Source organism: Oxyura jamaicensis, chromosome 1 (genome assembly GCF_011077185.1).
Source record: "Oxyura jamaicensis isolate SHBP4307 breed ruddy duck chromosome 1, BPBGC_Ojam_1.0, whole genome shotgun sequence".
NCBI lineage: Eukaryota > Metazoa > Chordata > Aves > Anseriformes > Anatidae > Oxyura > Oxyura jamaicensis.
Window position 1 is genome coordinate 141,262,717 of NC_048893.1, and position 21,815 is coordinate 141,284,531.

The 21,815-nt window shown below is 45.4% G+C and overlaps 2 protein-coding genes and 1 long non-coding RNA gene across 5 annotated transcripts in view; 1 reads left to right on the plus strand and 2 right to left on the minus strand.

Annotated features, from left to right (window-relative positions):
• Window positions 1–1,581, minus strand: part of SEPTIN10 (septin 10) — a 29,088-nt gene extending 27,507 nt beyond the window's left edge. For 2 of the 3 annotated variants that reach the window (XM_035317211.1, XM_035317205.1), the window contains exon 1: window positions 1,490–1,581. In XM_035317211.1, the coding sequence (XP_035173102.1) occupies window positions 1,490–1,519 (30 nt within the window). In that variant the 5' untranslated portion in view covers window positions 1,520–1,581. The remainder of the gene's footprint in view (window positions 1–1,489) is intronic. The other variant, XM_035317218.1, reaches the window with a different exon arrangement.
• A 144-nt stretch (window positions 1,582–1,725) lies between these two features.
• SOWAHC (sosondowah ankyrin repeat domain family member C) lies at window positions 1,726–6,443 on the plus strand. The gene is made up of 3 exons (XM_035335549.1): window positions 1,726–2,063; window positions 2,103–2,187; window positions 2,233–6,443. Exons 1-3 carry the CDS (start codon window positions 1,825–1,827, stop codon window positions 3,172–3,174), a joined length of 1,266 nt encoding a protein of 421 aa, XP_035191440.1. The 5' UTR covers window positions 1,726–1,824; the 3' UTR covers window positions 3,175–6,443.
• Window positions 6,444–9,470: 3,027 nt separating this feature from the next.
• Window positions 9,471–13,183, minus strand: LOC118161692. The gene is made up of 4 exons (XR_004748128.1): window positions 13,133–13,183; window positions 11,198–11,260; window positions 11,009–11,117; window positions 9,471–9,514 (listed from the first exon to the last, which is right to left on the minus strand). It is a non-coding gene; the product is annotated as an uncharacterized LOC118161692 (long non-coding RNA).
• Between the last annotated feature and the right edge of the window lie 8,632 nt (window positions 13,184–21,815).

Genomic DNA, 21,815 nt, shown 5'->3' on the forward strand with positions numbered 1-21,815 from the left:
TCCTTGTCCACATGAGAAAGCAGTGCTGGTGCTGGATGTGAGAATGGCAGCTGCTATCTGCAGGCATCTGACTGCAGTGAGGCCTTTTTGCCTCCTTTTTAATTAGTCAATGGCAAGCATTGTGTGCTGTTGTACGGCTGCAATAGCTGCCAGAACTTTCCCAGAAGTCAAAATTTCAAGAATTGGAAGTACTGAATGCTTGCATCTCAGACTTCGTGTAGCCTGATTGTAAACAGATTTACAGGGTAAGGTCAGGCTGCATTCTGAGAGTGATTTTGCATTTCTTTTGTGAAAGGACTTAAAACAAAATCCTTCCCACAGGAGAGAAAGAAATACTTTAACAATTTCACATGTGTTAAACTAGAAAACCTTATTTGATGTCACTCCGTTACATATAAAGCTAGGACTAAGTCACTCCCCTCCATTACAGACCTATCTTACACCTCTGGTTTTAGTTTTCTCCTCTCTGACGCCTTCCATCTACGTGCGTCCCTCAGCACATCTTGGGGACCCTCAAGTCCCACTGTCACTCACTTTAGCTGGTTTACCGCCTCCCTCCACACTCTTCACACAAACATTAATCAACAAAAACATTTTGTAATGTTTCTTAAACTTCAGCTCTTAGGTTTTTCTTCTTTCCAGCCTCCTGCAAGAGCCAGCCCGTGAAGCAATGACTCTCAATGTCGCTGTATGCATGTATGCATGGAAAGAGAAAGCTAGCATGAAGTTAATGCATCGCACTACATCGTACCGCCACTCCAGAGGATTTATCCACGTCTTAAAGTCAGTATCTGTGAAATGCACCTCTCCAAGCAGGAGCTCTGATGTAAAACAATCAATACTCAAAAGCCAAGTCCTGGGCAAGCGGGGAAATATGAACGAAGCCCCTTCATTCCCCTGCTGAAGGTTAGCTGGAGCTGGTTCAGCACCAGGAGCAAGAGTAGACCTGGTCCCCCTCTGGCCCTTGCTTCTATGCCGCCCCTTGGGTTGTGTCACAGACAGCCAGGGCGAGAAACCAGCCAGGATGAGTTGCTCCAAGGAAAGGAAACTTCCAAGGAGCGGTGGCCGTTCTCCATTTCCCCAGCTCCCACACAAGCTGTGCCACGTACCCGAGGCGTAGCAGCACAGCACCGGGACAAAGCCAAGAACCACCCGAGACAAATCCTTTGCCTGTCTGTCTGCCCACCACCAGAAAACCAACGACCCGCTGAAAACCAGTCTTCTTTCCCTAAACAACCCAAGTGCCCCTGTCCTTAGCAATACCTAGAACTGTTCTGTGCTGTCACCAGGCATGCAGCACGGCAGCAAGCTCCAGGCGTAAATAAACCCATGTATCTCGCCCAAAATCGGTACCGATGTTGCAGCCCTTGGAAGCCTCGGGGCCACCAGCTGTGCCACCCCCGAGGTCCTCCAGCCCTCCTCCAGCCCTCTGTCCCCGGCAAATTTCGGCTGCGAAGCGGCGTGCCAGGGCACCGCGGCGGGGACTCACCGGCTGTTGGCCATCACGGGAGGCGGCCATGGCCCCCGGGGGGGACGGAGGGAAGGGAGGCGAGGCGAGAGGGAGGGAAGGAGGGAGGCAGGGAATGAGGGTAACCCCCTGCCGGGGCCGAGGGCGGGCGGCACCCAACGGGCGGAGCGGCGCCCAACGGGCGGAGCGGCGGCCGGGGGGCGGAGGGGGAGAGCGGGCGGCTACGGCGGGGAGCCCGCCCCGGTCCCTCCCGGCCGGAGGAGGGGCTCGGGCCGCCGGGCTCCGCCGCGCCCTCAGCAGCGGCAGCGGCAGCAGGAGGAGGAGAAGGAGAAGGATGGCGATGGGTCGGCGGTGAGATGGCGGAGCCCGGCGAGCTGCGCCAGGAGGCGGTGGTGCGGTTCCTGCGGGAGCGGGGCGGGCGGGCGCGCAACGCCGAGCTGCTGGAGCATTTCGGCGGCTGGCTCAACCCCGCCGAGCCCGGCCGCCGCGCCGCCGCCCGGCAGCGCTTCAAGGACCTGGTCAACGCCGTGGCCACCGTCCGACCGGAGCCCGGCACCGGCGCCAAGTACGTGCACCTCCGCCGCCGCTTCTGCGAGCCGCGGCTGCCCGAGGGCGGCGCCGGGCGGCAGAGCCCGCCGCCCTCCCCGCGGGCAGGCGCCGGGCAGCCGCCGCCGCCTCCTCCTCCTCCTCCTCCTGCCGCTCCTCCGGCTGCTGCACCGGCAAGGGGGGATGAGGAAGAGGAGGAGGAGGCTGCGGGGGGCTCCCCCGGGGCGGCGGGGGGCTCCCCGGGGGGCCGCAGGAGCCTGCGGGAGGCGCCGCGGGGCGGCTCGCCCCAGCTGAAGCGCGGCGCCCCGCCCGCCGCAGCCCGCGGCCGCGACTCGGACAGCGGCTCGGTGGCCTCGTCGTCGGCCGAGGAGGAGGGGAGCGCGGCGGGGTCCGTGGCGCTGGACCCGCTGGAGCACGCGTGGATGCTGTCGGCCTCTGACGGGCGGTGGGAGAGCCTGGAGGGGCTGCTGAGCTGCGAGCCGGCGCTGTGCTGCAAGAGGGACTTCATCACCGGCTTCACGGCGCTGCACTGGGCGGCCAAGCACGGGCGGCAGGAGCTGCTGGCCACCCTGGTCAACTTCGCCCAGAGGCACCGGCTGCCCGTGGACATCAACGCCCGCACCAGCGGCGGGCACACGGCGCTGCACATCGCCGCCATGCACGGCCACACCGAGGTGGTGAAGCTCCTGGTGGGCGCCTACGACGCCGACGTGGACATCCGCGACTACAGCGGGCGCAAGGCCGCGCAGTACCTGCAGCAGGGCACCTCTGGGGACATGCGGAGCCTCGTGGGGGCACTGGATGAGGAGGAGGAGGAGGAGGAAGGGGCCGCCGGCAACGGGAGCGGGCGCTGGAGGCTCTCCAAGGTGTTGCCCTCCAACCTCATGAGCTACCGGCTCTCCCACCACCACCATCACCACAGCGCCGGGGAGGAAGCCGAGGGCACCGATGGGGCAGCGGTGCCAGGCAAGGGCAAGGAGATGACCAGGAAAGCCTCCGGCAGCGGGCGGATGAAGCCCCGGCTTAATAAGATCCGCTTCAGGACTCAGATCATCCACAACACGCCCTCCTTCCGTGGTGACACCGAGGAGGAAGAGCACGAGGAGAAATCCCTGAAAGCGTCGTTCAAGCTCAGGCCGAAGTCCAACGTCTTTGGATAGGGCCGGGGAGCAGGAGATCAGGGAGGTGGGCGCACGGACCAGCGCGCCCCGGGGTGTAGCATGGAAGGGAAGGCAGCTGCAGGCGGGGGCTCCTCTGGACTCGTGTGCTCTGCGGAGATGGGTCCCGAGCATCTTGCTTTAGCCCTCAGTGCGGCGGGCCGACAGGGCTCGGGTGGCTGCCAAGGAGGCAGCTGCCTCGCCTGGGCCCTCGGTGCTGAAACAAGGGGCAGTCAGGTGTGTTGAGAAACGCTGGGGTGTCTGAAAGCTGTGCTGCTTTCTCTCTAACGGCAGACTTCTGGATCAGAAACCCGTGTCCGTAAATCTAGGATTAGCGAGTTAACCGGGGAAAATAAAATGCAAATGTTCTGCTCTTACCTTATCAGCTGGTACTATAAACTCCTTACAACTTGCTGTGTAAGAACACCACCTCAGTAATAGGCAAGTATATTTTAAGTTTCTTTTTAACAGCAATACCACCTGGCAGAGCACAGACTTGGGTACCCGAAGTGAGACCGTAGATAAGTTTTCAGTCAGAATCCATGTTTCAGTCCAGCAAAGGCTTGAGCCTGGCTTAACTTTGTGCGCTAAGAATTGCCTGATTTAACATGGTGAATAGCAAAGGAAAAAAAAAAAAAAAGAAAAAAAAAAACAATGCACTGCAAGCAGTGAACAAAGTTAACCATGTGCTGAGGTCTCTGCTGTCTGAGGTACTACTGAACTTGCTCATCACTGTTGTAATACTGATAGACAATAACATGAGTGAAGAGTCTTTTATATAGTTGGTATCTTATGTTTTGTCTTAGGCAAAGCAGTTTTGTTTTAATCACTGTGAATTCTCAAGTGCCAGACCTAGCGCAGTTCCATTTATTCAGTCTGGTCAAGTCTTGTTAGTGTTTGTGTAACTGTCTGCTTTTAAAATCAGAAAATTGTGTTGTATGTGTTACATGGGAAAGTCATTCTCTTTTAGAAAAGAGCCCAGACACCATTGCATGCAATCTTCCTGAAACTGATGTGGTCCTGTAATGCCATAAGTACAGGTCTGTGTTTGCTAGAAACTTAGGTGCCAATCCCTTACAATTAATTTGTGGAGAAACAGAAGGGGGGTAGAAAACGGGGGAGAGGGGGTACAAGTTGAATAACCAGAACTCTGAAGCTTTATCCCCATTTATAATGCTCAATAAAAGCCAAATAATGACGTATTTTAGTTAAGTGGCAGCAATGGTGTTTGAGTTCTTTTAAACTTGTCTTTCTAGAAAAGTAATAACTAAGGCTTTGAACATCGTGTCTGTCTGCTTTCCGAAACCTTGAATTTTTCTCTGCTTTAAAGGTAGCAATTCCAGTGAAATCTAGGAGGCTTTCCTTAAGAATGAGGTATTGAGCTCACCCTGGATCCTAAATGCTGCTCAAGGTAGAAGTCACCTATGCTTAGATGTTAAGGTTCTGCCAATCTCAACACAACACTTGTCAAAGCATGTTTCAGGTTGGCTTCCTCAGAATGTTTGTGCGTGTCTGTCAGGTAACGAATGGAAAGTAGGTAGACTTTGACTTGTTACAGTCCAAATTTGAGACGCTGATTAAGTGCGTGCCACAAGCTCTAGAACACTTCACAGGGAAACTGCTGCTGGGAGTTGTGCACTTTCAAGGTAACAGCTGTCTGTAGCTGTTGCTCGTGGTTTACTTTATTTTAGAGACAGAGGAAGGGAGTGGTAGCAATTCATCAGTTTCAGACTTCCTATGGATTACCAGTATCTGCACTTTGTGTCAAAAGCTAATAAATGACAGTATTTGATAGGCATGCAAGCAACACTTAACTGTTTCTGGGAAAAGTTACATGGAACAAAAGTTGAATCTGGAGAGGTGCTGGTCATTACTTTCATGCAAAAAGACTAAAAATGATACAGAGATTCAGCTTTAGTTTATAAATTGTAGCTATAATATAGATTTCATGTGCCTTCATTTTGGGTTGGTTGCTACAAATGTGATGGATATAGTCAGTTTTGCAAAGCACTTTGTCTTTACATCCATGGGACAGGACCAAAAATTTTTCCCCAGCCCTTCCTTTTTAAGCTGTCAACTCATACAACAATTGGGTGTCTGAAAGGGGGAAAAAAAATCATACATATTACTCGTCAGAGCTAATTCTTCTGTAACAGAGAATTAAACACTTAAATTTTAAACTTTTTTCACTACAGAAGATAAATAGCTTTTTAGGCTTTTGCAAAAAGGTTTTCAATTGGACATGAGTCCTCTTCAGTGTGGCATTTCTGAATTGAGCACATTCCATTCAACTACTTCCAAATCTTATTAAAGTAACTTTCTGCTTTTAGAGTTTATAATTCTTATATGTGAACTGTTGGGTCAAGTGTTTATCTCTTCATATGCAAATAGCTAATAATTGCACAGGATTACTGAGACAGATAGCTGTTGGGGTTTGGGGAAATGAGTCGAGGACTTCCACGCCTTGGGATCTGGAATATAAAACCCTTTGGATTTTAAAAGGCTAACTGGAACGTGGTTTTCTCTTGTGTAGTACAGTAGAACTTGGTAATTACTAAGAGAATTTGGCAAATGGTAAAAAGACACATCATTGTTTGAACTGTCAAAGTGAAACTGTTGGTCCACTCATATGGTCTCATCAGCTAGAGAGACCTCACTTCAGTGGTCCAAGGGTCTTCGCAAGGTGGGGTGCGATGACACCAAGTCCAAACCCCCCAAAAATGGTACCGTTGGCGTTAGAGATATTTTGACAAATGGCTGTATAACCACTAGTGTATATTTGCGCTATGGGACTAAAGCACTTTGATTTCACATTATGACTTGTCACATTCCACACAGTTACTTTTTATAACATGAGCTAAAACCTAAGTGTCGTTTGGAGATAGGAAAGACTTGATGCCCTGTTAAAGAATATTTACAGTCTAAAGGTACTCCTTAGTCAAATATTTTTGGATACACTGCCTAGAAAGATGTGAATTTGAAATAAAGTTGTGTGGTACAGAAAACTGGAGCACTTACTGGTGTCTTTTTAATAGTACACTTGAAGTTCCTGAATGTGTTTGTTTACTTTCTGTGATAGTGTGTAAGGCAGCAAGACTGTAATGTAAACAGTTGATATCTTTTATTGTATCTTACGCTTGAAATATTTTAGAGGCCTGGAAGCCCGTCAGTTTTTATTAATACAGCTTTTTATGGGTGTCTTTCTCAATGGTTATGAGTTAAGAATCTGTAAATTTTAGTTTTACTGAAATAAAAAGAGCCCATGAATTGTTCATGCTTGGACCTACTTTTGTATGCTACGTACTTAGGGGCTGCTTGCGTGTTGGCTGGTAAAAAGTATGCATTGTTTTGGATTTTCTTCTATCATGAAGATGTCTGATATTGGCTAACACTACAGAAAGAAGAAGCCGGGAAACAGATAGTGGAGTTGCTTGAAAGGCAGTAATGTTTCTCCTTAGCAGTTGCTCTCCGATAACTCATGTCAAAGTAAATGAAGACACAACAGGGTTTCTGTAGAGAAGTATGTCTAAATAAGGGCCTGGGAGAGTGGCGTTGCTTGACTTAAAATAGCGCCCTGACCTTATTTCTGTGCAATTAAAAATCTCTGACTCTGAGAAGACTTAATACTAGTTTTTGCCACTATGTAAAGGTCAATACCTGATTAAAAAAGGTTTAGGATTAAGGCTTTTTGTAATGTCTGAACTACAACCAGCAGCTTCTCTGTAGGGAGTATCACTGCAGTACCATACGGATTTTGGTACACCTAAATATCCTTTGAACTTGCTGCCTTACTAAAACGTATTTTAAGACTAGTGGACCTCATGCTGCCAGTAAATCCTTTGAGAGCCATCCAAATTTCTGGTCAGACTGAAAAAAGGCTTGGCTGTTGCTGAGGATTACAGATTGATGAGGATGTGAGCAGCTCCAAGCCAAGCAACCCCAGATCAGTGGTTTGGAGACACGAGTGAGAGGAGGACGGAGGGGAAGTGATCTCGGGAGCTCAGGAGAAATGGGGGCATGCGGGAAGCAGCTGAGGTTATGGGGACAGAGAGAGGACGTGAGCTTTGCTGGTCATGCAATGGCTTGACGAGTTGGTCAGAAAGCTCTATAATAAACATACATCCCTTCTGCTACACAGTAATGCTGGGAGAGACAACTTGCTGAGAGCTCAAATGTAAATTGATGTCTCATGTAAAGTATTTTTGTTGGTCCTCTTACCGTTGTTTCCTAGTGCAGCTAGTACTGTTTGCAGGAAGTACAAACAACTCTGCTGTTGAGCGTAGCTACAGCTGTTGAGTCTCTGTTCTTCAGATTGGTCCCACTTTAGACTTCTCACTGGGATAAAAACCCTTCAGTATTGCATTGTTATCTTCCTTGTCCATGGACTAGAAAGGAAGAGTAGGGGGACTGCAGTCCTGACTTACTGTGCCTCAAGTGGCCCAAGCTATATGGAATGCATGAGCCTGAAGACATTAGAACAAACTTTGGAGACTTCATCCAGAAAAAAAAAAAAAAAAAAAAGTTTGGTTATGCATTTCAGGGCTTGGTTGGTTGGTTGGTTGTTTTTTCCCTCAAGTTGAGTGGGAAAAGAGTATATACTGCTTTTTTTTTTTTTTTTTTTTTTTTTTTTTTTTTTTTTAATGTCCCTGAGTGTTAAGGCCGGGGAAGGAAGAAGTCGTAGATTAATATTAGGGTTTGGGAGATCTGCTAGCTGTTCAGTTAATTATTAACAGTTTGGGGAGAAAACTGGAACATGACTTTGCATTTTCAGAGTTGTTACAGTGAAACATCTTATCTTTACGTTTTGCAGCTGTTCCAGAATTCATCTTGTATCACTCTTCAGTTTAGCCAAAATCAGTGCTGATGTGTCCTAATTATGCAAATTACCAGAAAAACTGAGCCAAGCTACCAGCTTTTATTTTTAATACATCTTTTGTCTGTTTTAACATAACTTTGTTTCATTAAAAGGCATTTTACAAACCTATGGTAGCAGTTTCAAGCATCAGCAGCAGTAGTCAACAAAGCTGGGTCTCTGCACGTATCTGCATCAGTGCCGGTAAATCATTGAGGCTGTTGCTGTCAGTCCAAAACAGACAGCCTATGGTATGCACACGTATCAAGTCTTGTCCATGAAAAGTAAGTTTGGAAACTTAAATGTCTCTAACAACCATAATAATTCAGTTGGCTGGGTTGTTTCTAGACCTGGTCTTACCTGTAGATGAAATACTGGGAATTTCCTCAGTAGTTTTCCCCTGAAGCTGGAGGCCTTTCACTTTTGCTAGGTGTCTCTTGAGCTCTACTGGTTACTTCACTCTAGTTCCCCCGAGCTCCTGAGAAATTGGTGGCAGAGTGGGCAGTACTGGATTCCTCTTCTTGAAGCTGGAGGGGCGGGTGCTCTTGTGTGAAGGTTTTTTGGTATGTGGGTTTTGTTTTGGTTTGGTTTGTGGCTTTTATTTGTTTTCTTTTAGGAAAGGGATAAAGGTTATCAGCAGTATTTGTTGGGGCACAGAGATCCCGTGATACAGTTCATACTAAGGAGGTGCTGTCCATGTTGTCACTTTGATTGCAGAATGACAAAATGAATGATGTAGGTTATAAAGATCTTCTGCTCACTGAACATAAACTTGTTTGAAATAATAAAACCTCAAAATTCCAGAAAATATGTTTGTAACACTTGAATAAATAACAGCAATTATATTTTCTATTTCTTTGCCTTTTTACCTATCACATACCATCTTACCATGGGTACATCTTACAGAAGTAACTCTGCGTTAACTTGGGAGCTTATAATTAAAGGGTTGCAGCTAGGTCCTGCTGGTTCAGCGGCCTCCTGCAACAGGACCGTTACCTACCATTCTCACACTTCTGCCTCTTGAAGTTTTCCCCTTCCCTCGCAGATGGGCTGGGTGGAACAGACTGCAGGCATCGCAGCTGCGCAGTGGGGGGTTGTGGCAGTGGCGAATTTCAAGGCTTTTGAAGCTGCTAGAAGTACTTCCCTTGATGGAGATGGAAGCAGAGATGCTATGTCACGTCATCTGCCTCTGACATTCACACAGGTATTACACTTGTATGTGAACAAACAGCTGGACATGGATGTATTAGGCTTTTCTTTTTTAACCTGGATTTTTCTCACCTTCTAAAGGCTGCTTCATGTTCCCACAGCCACCTCACAGGACATCCACTGACAATACAATTAGCCGTGTTAAAACTAGTACCTTTTATGGTGGGTCCTAAAATGGGAGTTCTGCTTAGCCTGAGTGCCCACCCCGTCCTCCTGGACAGACGAGTTCCTTTTGATGGCTGTCTAGATGAATTCAAGTTTTGGAAAGCTTTGCCTCAGCTCCTGTTAAAAATAGAAGACTGTGACTTTAAAGATGACTAATCATTTTGAAAGTTCGCTTCCCTACACACCCTTCAAACCCAACGCCTGAGGTAAAGAAGAAGGGGGAAAAAAAAAGTAACGTGTTTCAAGCATGCCAGCACACACAGTGACTAAGCAGTGCAGGGCAACAGCTTCTTTTTTAATCCCTGAATGATTTTAGTGTTCCCCATTCCACCATAGCGTTCAGGGGTTCTTTTCCTGTGCCAGGTTTAAATGCCACTGACCCCTGGCTTTCATGGGTCAGTAATGATGAATTACCTACCCAGAAAATAGTTCTGTTATGTTTTATAAAGTATATCACCTTCCCTTGGCCGAAACAAGTGGCAGGAAGACTTTGGAGATGGGATTTGATTTTTCTGTTTCCCCAGTGATCTTTTTTAGAAAGGAACCGATACCATAAGGTATGGAGTTGTTAACGTCACCATGACTTTTTATGGTCCTTTATGGCCCTGTGAACGTCTCACATACTCTCTTGATTTGAGGTGGAGTGAAAAGACAAGGAAGTGGTGCTGAGGGAGTGGAATCTGATTGTCTGGGAGCAGAGGAAGTGTACTTACGCTGTCAAACTTCTGTTGATAACACTGCTACTACTGGTTCTAGAGTGGTATTGCCATATCAAAATTGGTATCTCAAAATATCAGGTACTGTCCAAACATGAGAAAAGATGTCACTCCTGACCCTAGAATCTCTGCAGCCTACTCAAACAGGGATCAAATATGCAAAATAGATCAAATATCTATATATACATTCAAAAAAAAAAAAAAAGCCATACCACTTTTGGCTAGATGTTTTGCTGCTTTTCCCCTCATGCCTTACTATGACTCTCCTGGGAGCCCGTCAGTCAACTCTTTTATAAATCTTTCAGCATATTTGGAATTAATGAAATTTCAAATAGCATGCAGGCGATATCAGTAGCCTAAATCTCCAAACTAACATTCTTAAAACCTAATTTAAACAACACAGCTGAATTTGGCCTAAACTGGTTTAATATTCCAAGGAAGGAACTTAAGCCCAGCATGGTCAAAGAATATATGTGAAAATCATCAGTGCATTTTCAGAGTATGACCGCAAGACTGGTGACAAGTCCTTCACTGACAACTTGCATTTAGATCCCAGGCTTGACACTTAGCTGTCCCAGTTCTGAGTGCTATGGAAAAATCTGCATTGTGTGTTCCTACACTAGCACTTACAAAACAATTTGGGGGAAAAAAATAGGTGTTGAAAACCACATCATGTTTCTTCTATGAAGGGTGAGGAAAAGAAGGGAGATGCTGTTTGAATTTGCTCCTGTTTCCAAAATAGGAAAAGTAGGAATGGTGAATGATCTGTCAGTCCCCATTTTTTCCTTCTGCAATGAACTTCTAGAAAGCACACCCCAAAAGCACCTCATTAACTTTGTTGTTGTCAGTAATAGCATGTATGTTCACATCTGATGGGGCTTTTAAACCAACTCACCATAAATGTTTGGGTCACCTGTCAGTTTTCCTTCTGCTTGGATAGATCCACCTATCCTTTTCATTTTTAGTTTTTCCTGTTGGCACTGTACCTCATGGCCAGCATGGAACTAGGATGGCATTAGAAGTGCTTCCAAGGTACAGTGAAGAAAGGGGTACTGACAACTTTGAGAAAGAGGGGAATGAATACCTGTGTTTCAGGCTAGTTAGGAGGTCTCAGGAAGCACAGAAAAGTTTCCACCCAATGGTCTACCTGTACAAACAGAAATGAGGGCACTGAGATCAGCTCATTGCTTTACACCCACCTTGTATTTTTGATTTCATGAAGATCCCGTAGTTGCTGTGAGATTGTCACAAAGATCCCTTGACAAGCCAGGAGGGAAAAGGAAGAGATGCTGAGACGGAGCAGTACTGCGGTAAGAAAGGTTCAGGCACCTGTGTTCTGCCTCCAACACTGCCACTGCAAGTGCTGCAGGACAGAAGAAGCTTTTGGCCCAGTCTGATGATAGCGCATTATGTTTCTTTCTCATCTATTTTCTACGTCTTCTCATAGAGCAGCAGTCATGGCCACAGGGTAGGGATGTTGGACGTTTTGATTTTTGCTCTACTTACACTCACTATTGAAATTTATTCCAATTTTGTAGCATAATTTTAACCACATAGCAGCTAAGGATCTCACTAACCCTGCTGCTTTTTGATCTGGGGAATGTGAGAAGAAAAGTGCCAACTGTTCTGGTATCCTCAGGTTCCTATGTTTCATCATAACATTGGAGTTACCCTACCGATACCCAGCATCTCCAGATTCTCCACAGGCACTACTGAATTGCTTTCACTTCACACATAAGAATGTGAAATACTGCAGTAAAATATATCCCACTGAATGTTATAAGCCTGAGGAAATGAGAGGCACACAAGCGTGCAGGTTGTCTCAGTTAACACAGGAAGGGTGTGAACAAGTAGGAAATGTAACTTGTACTGTACTTAGAAAATAGTTAAGCTGTTCAACCAAAGTTTCATTAGATATTCAATACTAGAATCTTAAATATGGAATTCACGTTGAATTCAAATGTTTGCTAATTTTAGAGTTTTTGACTAACATCTTTAAATAGTCTCCGTTTCTTCACTCCCATTAATAACTTTGCATTTGCTACAGTCGTCTCCTTCCTTCCCCCCCTCCACCCTGTGGCTTACAATGACAATGTGGCAATTCATGAATGAGTGGGTGACATTAAATGTCACTGTTCATCCTAGCCAGTATTGATGTAAAAGGTCTATTTGTGTTTGCTGGCTAAATCCTGCCTCTAACAGAAGGGATTTATTAGTTCTGTTGTTAGAATAATTGTTTCTTTAATGACACAGTGATGATATATCTGATTGTGCACAGAAGCAGAAACGACAGCTGATGGAATTACAGTGCAAATTACAAATTGCAGTTTCACAGGGAGATAATAGTAAATTTTAGGGTTTTTCTGGCTGAAAATTGCCCTGTATTACTCTAATTTATATACTTTGCTGCTAGATCACATCCAGAGCTATGATTAATTAGAACTTCCTTATGATTAACCTTAGCCACACTTTCTTTGTGTCAATTGCAGGAATACATTTGCTGTTGGCACATGTTTGGTAACTCACATTTTAATAGCAGCAGCATTATCAACTTGATTGGGCAGGATCTACACGACTAGCACAGTTATCAAGAAGTTAAATGCCTCTATCAGACACTCTTTTTAATCATTTTATAGTCAAAAGAGGAAATAGGGACTTTTGAGGATAAATTATTTTTACTCAACATAATTTTTTAAGGTAATTACTCAGTAGAGCACCAGTGTTCTCCATCATTTGCATCATTTACACACCACAAACTATGTTGCTTCAGATTAGGACATAGCAGATCATTTCCTAGTCCACAAATTAAAGAATTTGTTCAAGAAAGCACTCAGTATTCAATCCATTTCTTGCATTATGTTCTGATGGCTGCAAATTGAGCCAGACGTACCATCAGAAGAGCCATATGAATTTATGAGCACTGTACCCCTGTGTGAGAAACCAGCAGCTTCCCCACAGACTGCTGCAGGGCTCTCCATGCCTCCAGGCTTAAGAAGCGCTATCAAAGAATTGAAAGTACCTTACTTGATGTGGAAACGTGAAAATACGAAGGAAGTTTGATGTTTTGGGATCCTGGCCATCAGAAAAGCTCTAAAGGAGAAAAGAGCACCTGTGGGTGGTTTTATGTGAAATTTTTGACTGATGCTGTGGTTCGATGCATTTCTGTAGGCCTACCTGGGCCTACACAGGAAAGACACCAATTGCCCTTGTCCCATCCCCACCCAACTGGCAAGAGCATGCTCCCACAGCCCCTTATACAGGATCATCTGCTTGTGCTGGGTGAGGCCCTTTAGCCTGCCATCCCCACTGGGAGCCCAGCCTCCACTGCAAATAAAAAATAATTGGAAATAAATTCAGGTCAGGGCGAGGACTTCGGTGCTTGGGCAGTTTAGCTCCACATCAGGGCCTAGAGCAGCTAGGCCGGGATTGTATCAAAGCACCTTTAGGCTTGGATGGTGGGAAATTAATAGATAGAAAAGCCACAAAGGGCACCGGTTTCTTGTTCTCCCCAAAATGTATTGTGAAGAGCACATGTGAAGATACAAAGTCTTTTCGTTTGGGGTGAACAGGGTTGTGGGTTCTGTATGGCCAGACAGAAACATGCTCTTTCTATTTCTGCAGTCATTCTCATCGGATCTCTTTTCAAATCTGTTCAACTTGCCTCTTCAAGGAACTCTACAGATTTGTTCCTTCACCTCATTTTGGGGTGTAATTTGGTCAGTGGGAAACAATAGCGAGAAAGGAACACTGACCGAAAAACAGAAAGGATGACTAAGCAGAAATCCGACTCCTCCACGGCTTTTAGTCCAAGTGTTACGTCAAGGTCCGGTTCTCCCAAGAGGGATTGTCAAAGAATGGGAACCTGAGGCTCAGAATCCACGGAGCTAACCTCCACACATGAGATTTAAAGGAAACAATGGGCAGAAAGAAAGCAGTGAAAATGTGAGTTGAGCTAACCGCGTCTTCCTTAGCGAATGTTTGTGGCTTTGACAGGAAAAAAAAAATATGAAACCAGAAGTGGTCTGAAGTGTAAGAGAGCAATAAAAAAACTAAGTACAGGTATTCAAAAAGCTGCCTCTTGCACAACTGGCTCCTGCTTTACCAGAAGATGAATAATAACAATAATCTTCAGTCAGAGCTCCTTATCCTGCCAAGATTTCTACATTGTCATATCCCCGAAATGCTAGTTTGAATTTAAGAATGTAATTTTTTTTTAATCACCATGGAAAGCATTCAATTCTTGAGCAATTTTATATGTGTAACAGTTTATCTGTAGTTCTATTCCTTGATTCTTCTCTAATTAATTTGGTATTTTAAAAGGATCAGAGCTACGGTGCTGCTCAACAAGACTGTTGTCTGCAATTAAATAGTTTATATTAAAATTTTCCAAGGAAAACATGGGGATTTCCTCATACTCTTTAATGAAAGGTATGCAGCTAAATCTCCTTTACTGTTCTAGAAGTCCCAGATTCATCATTTCTACAGAATCTAGATTTCCTATACACATTTGCCGTTTTAAGCTGTCCTCTGTGCAAGTTTTGCTTAGACTCCAGAAAGCCCCTTCCCATGCAAAGACCTCAGAGCCTCAGTTACACCACGGCTCAGCAGCAGCAAGTGTTCAGCTGGCACAGCAGCACAAAAGGCAGGAAACACAACAGGCATTTGTAGTGTTCCAAGATACAAGCTGTGTTACTCGAAAAAGACAACACTTTTTTTTTTTTTTTTTTTTTTTTTTCAGAAAAAATTGCAATGTGCCAGCAGTAACCTGTACTGACATGGTGGCCTCTGAATGAGATTTTCAACTATTTTCTTGTTATTTTCTTTTTGAGCTTCTGTGGAAGGGACAAAGTTTGTATTTGAGGCTGGTTTGGTGACATGATGAGAAACAATGACAGTGTAGATTCACAGGAACTGGGAGGGGAGAAAAAGGCAAACCATTTGTGAGTAATTCTCGGTCCAAAGGTGTAGCTTTTTCTAATGCTATATACAGTATGCCTGCCCACTGCTCAACACCTACACTTATAAGTTAAAGGGGTACATACTCTGTGCCCCCCAATGAACCAGTTTTCCCTCTAAACTCAGAAGCTCTATGTGGAGAAAAAGATGATGAAGGACTGGGAATCCTGCAGAAAAAGTATGGACCCTTATCATAGCCAGGGAACAGACCCCTTTGAGCTGCAGGATTAAACAGGATCATGAAGGTCCCACCTGCAGCTATATGACAGCCTACATGCTCCTGGCCACTATGTGAGGAGGTGCCAGCCTCCACTAGCCCTCACCCCCGGTGGAAGCCCTCCGGCTCTTCCTAGCACTGGCTCCGGTGCTCATCAGTTGGAAAGAAGAGCCAGCTGAAATTGCTGTGCTGGCCGAAATGTAACCCCGCCCCAAAAAAAAAAAGAAAAAAAAAAAAGAAAAAAAAAAAAAGAAAAAAAAAAAAGTGAGCAGCTTCTTCCACGTGAGAACTGGCTCACCAGTCCTAGTCTGAGAGCCCGAGATGGTTCAAGGGCAGGGACAAAGCCACGTGGCTGCAAGCAGGGCTGGCACGATAAGGTTTGGATTGATGGAGAACATCTGGACCGCCCCTTCTGGCAGCGGCAAACTACCGATGCCCCTCAGAAGTACCATGTAGCTCTGCAAACCCTTAGGTTTTCAACTGTTCTTGGTGCATCTAACACACCAGGTAATATATTTCATTTAAATCTCTTTTACTGCCATTCCCAGCTAAAGGCAGTTACCTCTTTTGTGGCTTCCAGAGTTTCCTCAATGCCAGAATTCACACAGGCATATTTTGCAAGTACAATTTCTGTGCCTAATATTTGCATCTTATGCTGATGCAGTTTCCATCTAGCCCAGCCTTTTCTGCCCGTGAGCACTCCTCTCTCCTGCTGCCCAACTCAAGGGACGCATTGCCTCTCCTGAGGCCACCAAGTGCTTCCAGCACAGCACTCGGCGAACTGCAGCTCACAGAAGAGTGACCTGATGAACATACAATTGTGTTTCTGAACATGGAAACGAACGGGTTGGTCCCTCAAGTGTGCCCGGAGAGCAATAAGCACAAGGAGGTCTGCCAAATCAGAACAAAGCGGAAGGAAGACATCCTAACCCCTTAAATGTGCCAGCTTTTAAATGACAAAGGAGCCTTGCTAGCCCGAACCTGCTGTGCCAGCAGACCAGTTTTGCTTAATACTAGCCTCCTAGTGCTTGGTGTGATTGCCACCAGAAAGACTGCTGTGCTTAATATCTGTGCTTTAAAGTTAATGTTTATTTGCTTTGTCTGATGCCAAAATACTTTTTTTTTCTTTTTCTTTTTTTTTTTTAAATCCACAGAGTACACAGTATATCTGGAGAGCAAGCAAACATCACACTGCAGTCATATGCCCTTCCAAATAATGACACACTGCCAAAACACTCAGACTGGAAAGTTTCTACTGAATTACCTATGGGGCTGAGGCTTTGCTCTTACTCGTTCATTTGTTCCACACACACCTTCATGGTCACACCTTCCTTAATTCTAGGATAAAGGTGGAATTCTTCTACAGGGGAATTCTTTCCAGAAATAACCATCGCCACATTAGGATGGTTAACCCACTACAAGGCAGTAGAGTTCATGTGCAGATAAGGTTTTAGAGCTGAGGTATCCTGGCTATTCCCTAAATCCATAGATATGGGAGCACTAAATGGGGTATATCGTCATTAAGGATTTCTCCTCACTTTAATACCCATATGGAGGTCACTCCCTCAGCAGATTGAAGTCGTTTCAGAACAAAAGGTTTTGATATTTTTCCACTGGCTCAGGATGCCTCCATCTGTGCATGGTGTAGGCTGGGAGCCCCAGGGAGATTCATTTGCTCTGAAACTCCTGCCAGCAAACCAGGCCTGGGGCCCCTTGGGACCTTCACCGGAGGAGATGGCCAGAAGGACCTGCCGTCCTTATGGCTATTTGCATCCTCCTCCTGTCCTTTCTCCTCTTGTTTCTGCCCGGAAAGCAACTTACACGTGCAAATGAGGGAATTACTTCTCAGAGATACTTCTTTAACTGGCACAAGAAGCTTCAGTAATGCCACAACATTTTGTGAATTGAGACTGGTCTTTTTTGGTCAGAAAAAAATTTAAATGCTTTTTGAAAAAAAAATGTGTCAGTTCCACTTTTTTTCAAAATGAAATGCATTTCTATCCAGCTTTCTGTTTCAATGTTTCCTTGAAGTTTACTTTCTAGCAACTTAAATGTGAATAAGAATACTCAAAGCAGAAAAATGATGCATTTGAGATCAAACCAAGTATTTAATTTATCCTCAAATTATTTTTCTCAAACCTTTTGATTTCACAGATTTCAATAGTTTCTGTTTCAATGCAAATCAAAATCTTTTTTTTTTCTTTTTTTTTTTTTTTTTTCGCCTTTTTCTGAACTGTCTACAATTCAAGATATCTATTATCTTTGCTATCCTACTTCCAGGTATCTTGAATAACCAATGTCTGGTTTCAGAGGAGACTTTTTATTACTGGTAATTTAATACAGAGATTCTTAACTTTCTGATTAAAGAAATGGAAATATTTGTGATCCTTCATCTCAATCATGAGCTGAATGCCAGCAGGCAGAAGATACTGCTTATGATGAGTTGTAAAGAAAGGATGGTTCCAGCATGTTCTGTAAAGCTGAGCCAGAAAATAAAAGGACATGAGTGGAGATGAAGCCTCTTTAGAAATGCGTTCATTTCAGAGCTGGCTTCAAAGCATTTTCACTGTCAGCTGAGGAGTGCTGAGAATTTGTTGTCCAGAAATCCTCAGGAGCCAAACTTCAGACATTGAGAGCCGTGGCATGCCATGCAGATTTGGTATTTTGCTTATTTAAAGTTTTTCCATGAACTCAGTTGTTGTCACCGTGAAAGTCTGACTCTCTAGGGCAAATCCCTGTAGCTGTTCTAAAAAACTCTGGTCACTGGGGACAACACCGACATCTTCCTCATGTGGGTCCCTTCTCTTTTCACGTTCATCCCCATAGGCTCCAGGACATTACCCCAGGAGCTGGTTCTGTCCTCTGCTGCTTTAGGGGGGCATTATTTGTACACATGGGACATCAGTGTGTGTGCTGTAGCCACTGTGGCTCCATACACGTGAGGACTGGCCCAGAAAACTTAAAAAAAAAATAAAATAAAGGAAAAAAGCTGATGGGAAAGGTAATGGTAAAATAATAAAATAATCACTTTTCCAATACCGTGTACACCTGAATATCTCATGTGAAAGAGTGAAAGGGATTGTTATCTGAAAGAATTTTACATCTGGAAGTGATTTTGAAAGCCAGCACATATGCCACAGACTTAAAAAGAAGCTAAACAAAGTAGACAGATGGTCAGTCACCAAATTAGATGCAATCAGAATATGGAAAGATAATTTATCACATTCCCTCTCCCCAGCTTCTCACGTAGATACTGGACCTGGCAAGCTGTCGCTCTCTCCTGTGAGCGCTTACAAAAGAGCTGGGAGCTCTGAGTGCTGCCAGGCCCAGCAGAAGTTGCACGTTTCCACAGGCCGAGTCCCTCAGACACGGTTTCTGAGGAGCTGAGAGCTCCGGCCCCGCGTGGCTGCTTACATTCCCTGCCTGTGCCCGTGGGTTCACGGTGCAGAAAACACAGCGTCAGGGCTCACCGATCAAACATCTCGCAGCCACACAATGCAAACTGCTGACTTAGGCTTCGACACCCAGTCCAGTTCTCGTGGCTAATTTGTTGTATCGACAGGTTTCTTTTTATAGTTTTTTTTTTGTGTGTGTGTGTGTTTTTTTATTTCCAGTGGGACTGAGATCGTGTGCCCCGGGCTGATCCCCGTGACCTCCAGCCTGGGATCTGGTGTGCACAGAGCCGGATTATGGCACCACGTTTTCCCCTGCACGTGTATAGGTTAAGGCTGGGTGCCTTTGAGTAACAGACCTGCTGTTCTCATTTGTCATTTGGCTTCCCCGGAAGGTTTTGGAGCACACAAGCTAATCCCGACAGCACGGAGGAGGGAATGCAGTACCTGAGGCAGGACGTAAAAGCCTCCCCCTGCATCTCCCCTCTCCTTTTCCTTATTTTCATTTCTCCCTGTTGTCCTAGACGACTACCTAACTTCACCCAAGCCAGAGGCTTAGCAGACCCCATGCTGGTGCTCTGCTATCTTAACAAAGGTGGATCAGGGAAAAACAGTGTCAGGCCAAGCAAGTTGGCAACAGCAAAGGGAAAGAAGAGGGCAGGTGCTTTTGACAACAACACTCCCCTAAACAGATTGCACCTGTGCTGTCTAACCACACCTTTTGCTATGCCTCCACCACCCATATTAGCTTCTAGCATCAGTATGTAAGAAATAGCAGAGGCTTTCCCAATACTATGAGGCTCTGAGAAACCTTAGGGCAGCATTTAACGCTGGTCCTGTGAAAGGTGAAACACAAGTTGGTGATCATTTGTCTGCGCTCGTCCCTCAGCTGGGACCCATGCCACTAGCAAAGGAACCACATTAATGTGTAACTAGCGTGTTTTACCAGGGGGCAGGACACAACACTTCAATGCAGTGTAGCTGCTGAGGACACCGCTCCCCCTGCCAGCGTGTCCCTCAGACACGAGCCCAACACCGCCCCTGCTGCCGTGGTCGACTCAGGTCAGAAGCAGTCTGTCTCAAAGGGAAAGAGTTTGTCCTGATGTATTTTGGCACTTCGCTATTTCATTTCCTTCTGCGTGACATTTAAGCTAGCGGGGATTTCTTCATTTCCACAGCAAGACAAGGGCCCATGCTGTAGATCTACAGCCACATGCTATGAGACAGCATCTTGAGAGATTATTTGTGGCCCATTTCCACAAATTCTCCATGAATGAGCTGTAGGATCTGACAGCAACTTTCCCCAGAGTTTTCCATTAAGGGTTATTTAATATTTTGCTCCCGTTTTAGTGATCTTTTCACAGATCCCTGTCTTCTCACCTGCAAAACTGCCCTGAGTGTCTCAGGTGTTTTTCTCTTTGGATGCAGCAGTGCCAGTCCCCTAAAGCATCTGGTGCCAGGTGAACATAACACCTCACAGCCATGAAATGACAAAATCAATGAGCACAGATGTTAAAAAGACAAGTACTCCTCCTTGAGATGGTGTTAGAGGGTGCCTGCCCCAGTGCAGAGTAACCTCCACCAAAACAGACCAAAACAGACCCTTGCAGCCAGACAGGGCTTTGGGCTCCTCATAGCTCCTTCCATCTATCAGAAATTATGAGATGGAGCCCCTGGTAGACAGCAGGAGCTATGAAATTGTAAAATTGTAAAATTGCTTTTTTTTTGAAGCTATCAAAACAGCATTAGGAAAGCTTACCAAAACTGCTTCTTACTTGGAACATGGCACATGGGTCGATTTACTTGAGTATTGTCCTCCCCAAGATACTGCACACTCTGTGAAACCTCCTCCAGATAAAAATAGATTGAAAAGATAGGAAATGTTTGTAGTGGTCCTAGTCATCGGGACGAAAGCCAGGAAAAAACAGATTGTCCCCTGTCTACTATTAACATAATTATGGAGAAGTTTGACTCTGATCAGATTGGGTTATCTCCCAGTCTGGCAGACTTTGTAGCTAGATTTCCTTTTCTTCGGGGATCTCATTGCAGGTTGGCTGGGACATTTCTATCCTGTGCCAAGAACACAACTACTGGCACCGGCACTTCTGTTAGAGTACCAGCCATACATTTATGGATCTTAACTGTGCTATCCAACCACTTTGAGTAGTCAAGACCCAAGTCTTAGAGGTAGGCTTGATGCCACTGCCACATTTTCTTGTCCTGCTAGCAAATATTGGTGGTGTGTTGGTCTCAACTTTGGCTTTTCCCCCATCCTATACTGACTGCAGCCCTATCTAAGGACTTGATAGCAGCCATCTAGCTAAATCAATCTTTTTTTTTGTCAAACCAGAAATTTAAAAAAAAAGGGGGGGGGGGGAAGGGGAAGTAGCATCTGCCAACAGGTACCAAACACCTCTGCTAAATCTCCTCAGATTTGCACAAGAGGATTACTGTATTCTGAGCTGCACAAAGAACATCACTGCACGGGCATAAACCAGTCCCCACAGGCCTGCTTGCCACTCTTTTACTCATCGACTCCCAGCGCTTTATGTAAGCAAATCCTGGTGCTCACGAAAAGCAGCCGTCTGGGCCAACTCCATGTTTGCAAAACATGTTGGCTTCATCACAAGAAGGGCACTTGGGAAGGGCTACCACCAGATTTGCCAGCTTTGTGTCAACACAGGAAGGCCGCTGAAAAGGCTTTTATTACATATCTTGCACAGGCAAGTTCACACAAATGTGACAGGGAAGACTGATCACCCCTTTAAACAATTTCCCTTGCTAAAGCCAGTATACAAGCAGTGTTAAGGGGCCTTTCCACCCGAGCTTCCCATTCACAAATACTTTAACTTAGGTCTGGGGTGAGCCCTTTACTCCTACAGCTGGGGTGAGATGAGGAAACCACGACAGAAAGTTGCAGGCTTTTTAAAGCAAGAAGCTCAAAGTCTGCTGCATGGGGGCACTTTTTAAATAGTTTGATTAAATAATTTGATCTGGTCCGGCTTCAGCTGCCACTTTTCCTCCTCAACCCTTCTCTATTTCAAGCCACCTGAGCAGGCTGCATCTGGGCCAGCAGAGCTGGGCAGGGGGAAGGACACGGTGTGGCTCCATGTCAGGAGCTAAGTGAAGCCTTTCCT

Bases quoted from the DNA above. Each gene is read 5' to 3' on its own strand.
- SOWAHC (XM_035335549.1), top strand. From the start codon at position 1,825: ATGGCGGAGCCCGGCGAGCTGCGCCAGGAGGCGGTGGTGCGGTTCCTG. The intron at 2,064-2,102 runs GCCGCGGCTGCC...GCGGCAGAGCCC, and splicing joins CTCCGCCGCCGCTTCTGCGA to GCCGCCCTCCCCGCGGGCAG. The intron at 2,188-2,232 runs GCAAGGGGGGAT...GCGGGGGGCTCC, and splicing joins CTCCTCCGGCTGCTGCACCG to CCCGGGGCGGCGGGGGGCTC.